The sequence below is a fragment of the Eriocheir sinensis genome, chromosome 42 (assembly GCF_024679095.1).
Source record: "Eriocheir sinensis breed Jianghai 21 chromosome 42, ASM2467909v1, whole genome shotgun sequence".
Classification (NCBI taxonomy): domain Eukaryota; kingdom Metazoa; phylum Arthropoda; class Malacostraca; order Decapoda; family Varunidae; genus Eriocheir; species Eriocheir sinensis.
The window spans coordinates 13,236,191-13,241,190 of NC_066550.1; the positions used below are offsets into that span (position 1 = coordinate 13,236,191).

Consider the following 5,000-nt stretch of genomic DNA (forward strand, 5'->3'; position numbering starts at 1 on the left):
GTAGCAGACAATCAGGAAGGAAGGTAAACTTAAGAAAAACGATGGTTATGACATTTTAGCGATGCCCAGATTGTTAAGTTGGTGATTGTTGTAGTTAAGATTGTTGCAGTTGTTAGTGATGGAAGAAAACGGGACACGGGTAGCAGACGCACATGAAGGAAGGGACACTAAAGAAAAATCATGGTTATTACTTTCTAGCGATGACCAAATTGTTAAGTTAGTGATTGTGGTAGTTAAGATTGTTGTAGTTGTTAGTGACGGAAGAAAACGGGGTACGGGTAGCAGACAATTAGGAAGGAGGGGAAACTAAAGAAAACCCAAAAAACATTACACTTTGGGACCTCGGAAGCTGTTCAAACGACGATGGTGGTAGTTGTTGTAATTGTAGTTGTTGTTAGTGGAACCAGAGGAGGGGGCAGCGGCGGCGGGGGGGGAGGGGAGGTGCCTGTGATAACTACGACCGAACCTCAAGTGCCCGTAGTCGTCCTGGTAGTCGTCGCCTCCGGTCCCCCTCTTCCCGAATCGCATGTGGCCGTAGTCATCAAACTCTCTCTTGCCGGCAGCGTCCAGGACCTCAACCACGCCTCCGCCTCCGCCGCCCTCCTCCAGAAGCTCCTCCAGTAAGCCCTCTTCCTCCTCCTCCAGCTGTGAAGAGGAGGAAAGGAAGAGGAGGGAGAGAGTTAGAGAGATGGATGGAAGGACGAATAAGTGGAAATGTTAGTTTGTATTATGAGTTTTAAGTAAGATTCAGGAAGAGGAAGAAGTACAGATAAAGGAAAGGAGAATGAAAGGAAGACCAGCAATAGAAAGGAAGAAGAAAAAGAGAGAAAGGGAGATAATATAGAAAAAAAGGAATATAGAAAGCAAGAGATACAATAAAAGAACAAGAAGAACAAGAACAAGATGATGATGAAATAGGAAGAGGAATGAGAGAGTGAGAGAGAAATGGAAGGAAGAATAAGTGGAAATGTTAGTTTGTATCATGAGTTTTAAGTAAGAATGAGGAAGAGGAAGAAGAAGAAGAGGAGGAGAAATAAGAGGAAGTACATAATAAGGGAAGGAGAATGAAAGGATGACCAGCAATAGAGAGGAAGAAGAAAAAAGAAGAGGAAGAAGAAAAAGAGGGAATGGGAGATAATATAGACAAAAAGGAATATAGAAAGGAAGAGATACAATGAAAAGAACAAGAAGAACAAGAACAAGATGATGATGATGATGATGATGATGACATACGGAGAAAAAGAAGAAAGCAAGCAAGCGAAGAGGTGATAGATATAAATAGCAACAACAACAAAGAAAAAAAAATAAGAGGAAGAAAGGAAAAGTGAAAGTAGGAATATGTACAGAAAAACACCACCACCACCATCACCACCACCATCACCACCACCACCACCATCACCACCACCACTACCACCACCACCGTTATGAATTTTACTTAGAGGATCATATACTATACATACGCTTGGCCTCAGTGCACAACTCCGTCACACTAGCCTTTCATCACCACTAGTCATCACCACTCACCCTGTGTCTCACCACCGGAGCCAACACCCGCGCGAGAGCCACCGCGGGTCGTGGGGGGAGGGGGCGAGTGGCCATGCCCCCCCCACCACCGCCCCCCGCCACCACCACCTCCCCCGCCGCCGCCACCACCGCCGCCGCCGCCACACCGCACCACCACCACCACCACCTCATGTTGCTGGCCGCTGATGATGATGATGCTCTCATGCTGGAGGGGGAGGGGAGGAAGGGGGGAGAGGAAGAAGGTAGGAGAGGAAGGAAGGGGAGGGAAAAGTGGGGAGGAGGAAGAGGAGAGGGGGAGGGAAGGAGGGAAATAGGTAGAAAAGGGGGAGAGGAAAAGAGGGAAGGAGGAGAGGGAGGGAAGGAAGGAAGGAAGGAGAGAGGGAAGAAAAAGGAATGGAGAGGGAGGAAAGAGGGAGAAGAAAAGGAGGAAAGGAAAAAAAGATTATTATTATTATTATTATTACTATTATTATTATTATTATTAGTAGTAGTAGTAGTAGTAGTCGTAGTAGTAGTAGTAGTAGTAGTCGTAGTCGTAGTAGTAGTAGTAGTAGTAGTAGTAGTAGTAGTCGTAGTAGTAGTAGTAGTCGTAGTCGTAGTAGTAGTAGTAGTAGTCGTAGTAGTAGTAGTAGTAGTAGTAGTAATCAATATCGGAGAAACCGCTTTCACACGCAAGTCTACATAAGTAAGTTCGGAGAAAAAAGAAGGATAAAAAGTTACCTATCAAGAATTATTACCAAAGTTTGAACGTTACAATACATGAACCAAATTCTCTCACGCACACACCTAGCTGCAGAACACTGGAATAACAGGAACAACGAAGAAATAGCGATATAAAGGAAGGAAAGTAAAGAAAAGAACAAGAAAACGCCCATATCACAAGCTCTCCCTCTCTTGCCCATTCCCTTCACCCATATCACAAGCTCTCCCTCTCTTGCCCATTCCCTTCGCCCATATCACAAGCTCTCCCTCTCTTGCCCATTCCCTTCGCCCATATCACAAGCTCTCCCTCTCTTGCCCATTCCCTTCGCCCATATCACAAGCTCTCCCTCTCTTGCCCATTCCCTTCGCCCATATCACAAGCTTCCAGAGGTGGGCAAGTGCGGTAGTGTGGTAGTACCGCATCACAAAAAAGTACCGCACTACCGCAAAATTTCTGAAAATACCGCACTTAAAAATCCTGCGGTACTTTTTTGCGGTACTTTGAAAACTATCGAAGACTACATTTGCAGCGCGGCGTGCTCACAGATTTATTTATTTTTTTTTTTTTTTACAGTAAATCGGACTCAATCGGTCAATCGGTATTAGAATCAGTGATGCAATCATTCCGACTTTTCAGTTATTGTTAAAAACTAAATACTAAATAGACAGACTAAACTATACCATTTCAACCCGCGCGGTGCCGGACGATTTTTCATTGTACTATTTTAAGCGTGTTTCCTTTGTTTGGATAGCCAGGAAAGGCACTCAAGTATTTATTTATTCATTTTGACCACCACTACCGCAGTACCGCACACCGCGTACCGCACTGGGAAAGAAACAAAATGGGACCGCACTACCGCAACCGCACTACTCCGGAAAAAGTACCGCATTACCGCAACCGCACTACTGAATTTTCAGAACCGCGCCCACCTCTGCAAACTCTCCCTTCCTCGGCCATTCCCTTCGCCCGTATCACAAGCTCTCCCTTCCTCGGCCATTCCCTTCACCCATATCACAAGCTCTCCCTTCCTCGGCCATTCCCTTCGCCCATATCACAAGCTCTCCCTTCCTCGGCCATTCCCTTCGCCCGTATCACAAGCTCGCCCTTCCTCGGCCATTCCTTCGCCCGTATCACAAGCTCTCCTTCCTCGGCCATTCCTTCGCCCCTATCACAAGCTCTCCCTTCCTCGGCCATTCCCTTCGCCCATATCACAAGCTCTCCCTTCCTCGGCCATTCCCTTCACCCGTATCACAAGCTCTCCCTTCCTCGGCCATTCCCTTCGCCCGTATCACAAGCTCTCCCTTCCTCGGCCATTCCCTTCACCAGTATCACAAGCTCTCCCTTCCTCGGCCATTCCCTTCGCCCGTATCACAAGCTCTCCCTTCCTCGGCCATTCCCTTCGCCCGTATCACAAGCTCTCCCTTCCTCGGCCATTCCCTTCGCCCGTATCACAAGCTCTCCCTTCCTCGGCCATTCCCTTCGCCCGTATCACAAGTTCTCCCTTCCTCGGCCATTCCCTTCGCCAGTATCACAAGCTCTCCCTTCCTCGGCCATTCCCTTCGCCCGTATCACAAGCTCTCCCTTCCTCGGCCATTCCCTTCACCCGTATCACAAGCTCTCCCTTCCTCGGCCATTCCCTTCACCCGTATCACAAGCTCTCCCTTCCTCGGCCATTCCCTTCGCCCGTATCACAAGCTCTCCCTTCCTCAGCCATTCCCTTCACCCGTATCACAAGCTCTCCCTTCCTCGGCCATTCCCTTCGCCCGTATCACAAGCTCTCCCTTCCCCGGCCGTTCCCTTGAGGTCAGATCCAGCATCATCAATTAGCCAGACACCGTTCCCTAAATACGGGCTTCCCATGATCCACTTCTACGGGTTAAAGACTACACCCAACACATCAATTGTATATGTTAGTGACAGTATGAAGGTAAAAGGTAAATAAAAGGAGTTTGAAGTGGTTTGTGGCATTTAACGAAGACGGAATGTAGTTTAGAAGCTGCGGTTGTTGTTTTTTTGTGTTGGTTATGAAATAGAGAAAGTAAAGGTACAAGGTTAGTTAGAGAATTAAGGATAGACAGATAGACAGGTAGATAGATAGAAATTGAAGGAAAGGAAGACGATAGATTAATATAGAAGTAAGGAAAGGGAAAAAATAAAAAAAATAACAATAAAAAAAGAAATTGTAATGTTTCTCCTTTTTTATTCATTAAGAAAAAAACTTTAAAAAAAAAAGAAAATTAGATTGTTGTTATATTTTAGTTCTGAGAGAGAGAGAGAGAGAGAGAGAGAGAGAGAGAGAGAGAGAGAGAGAGAGAGAGAGAGAGAGAGAGAGAGAGAGAGAGAGAGAGTATGTTATTAGTGAACACACGTGAACAGGTAAACCAAACAGCCAGGTGTGTGTGTGTGTGTGTGTGTGTGTGTGTGTGTGTGTGTGTGTGTGTGTGTGTGTGTGTGTGTGTGTAACTGTTTATCTTGTCAGCCTGCCTGTGTACGTTTGTCTGTATGTGTGTGTGTGTCTGTGTGTGTCTGTGTGTATGTGTATGTGTGTGTGTGTGTGTGTGTGTCTGTGTGTGTGTGTGTGTGTGTGTGTGTGTGTGTGTGTGTGTGTGTGTGTGTCTGTGTGTGTGTGTGTGTGTGTGTGTGTGTGTGTGTGTGTGTGTGTGTGTGTGTGTGTGTGTGTGTGTGTGTGTGTGTGTGTTAATTACAAGGTGAGATAATTGCTTACGAGATAATAGAGAAGAAATGTCCGCCGGAAGAGTGATGAGAGAGAGAG

General features: G+C 46.4%; 1 protein-coding gene across 1 annotated transcript in view; it reads right to left on the minus strand.

Annotated features, from left to right (window-relative positions):
- Positions 1-6: 6 nt before the first annotated feature.
- The window catches only part of LOC127010245 (uncharacterized), a 6,008-nt gene continuing 1,014 nt past the window's right edge, over positions 7-5,000 (minus strand). Inside the window, exons 2-3 of the mRNA XM_050884118.1 lie at positions 1,525-1,729; positions 7-645 (exon numbers count right to left, since the gene is read on the minus strand). Of these exons, the coding sequence (XP_050740075.1) occupies positions 328-645; positions 1,525-1,728 (522 nt within the window). The 5' untranslated portion in view covers position 1,729 and the 3' untranslated portion in view covers positions 7-327. The remainder of the gene's footprint in view (positions 646-1,524; positions 1,730-5,000) is intronic.